Source organism: Penaeus monodon, chromosome 31 (assembly GCF_015228065.2).
Source record: "Penaeus monodon isolate SGIC_2016 chromosome 31, NSTDA_Pmon_1, whole genome shotgun sequence".
NCBI classification, from domain to species: domain Eukaryota; kingdom Metazoa; phylum Arthropoda; class Malacostraca; order Decapoda; family Penaeidae; genus Penaeus; species Penaeus monodon.
Genome location: NC_051416.1, coordinates 10,058,393 through 10,058,910, shown reverse-complemented (window position 1 = coordinate 10,058,910; position 518 = coordinate 10,058,393). Strand labels below are relative to the sequence as shown.

Genomic DNA, 518 nt, shown 5'->3' with positions numbered 1-518 from the left:
CTGTCATATATCCCCCAGGCGACGGCGGGGAACTGAGCGAAGACAGCAATGCAGGAAGTAGTGAAAACAGTAACAGCGAGGATCAGGCAAGATTACATCTCAAGAGGAAGCTGCAGAGAAATAGAACTTCATTCACTAACGACCAGATCGACAGCTTGGAAAAAGGTGGGAGGGAGAGTGTGTTTTGAGAGTGTTGTGGGAGAGAATGTTGTGGAAGGGAGAGTATGTTGTGGGAGAGGGAATGTTGTGGAAGGGAGAGTATGCTGTGGGAGGGAGGGTATGTTGTGGATGAGGGGATGTTGTGGGAGAGGGTGTGTTGAGAAGAGAGAGAGAGTATGTTGTGGATGAGGGGATGTTGTGGAAAAGAGAGTATGTCGCGAGAGGGAGAGTATGTCGTGAGCATAGGAGGGAGGGGTGTGTTTGTAAGTCTTTGCCTGGGTACATGCATGGGAGTAGGTACGAGAGCGAGATCCTTTGTGGGTGAGTTGAAATATGTGTGTGTGTGTTTGCGCATATGA

At 49.4% G+C, this 518-nt stretch overlaps 1 protein-coding gene across 1 annotated transcript in view; it reads left to right on the top strand.

The window, feature by feature from the left end:
• LOC119592885 (paired box protein Pax-6-like) overlaps positions 1-518 on the top strand; it is a gene marked incomplete in the record, with an annotated part of 116,857 nt that overhangs the window by 111,820 nt on the left and 4,519 nt on the right. Inside the window, 1 exon segment of the mRNA XM_037941779.1 lies at positions 19-165. Coding sequence (XP_037797707.1) covers positions 19-165 — 147 coding nt within the window.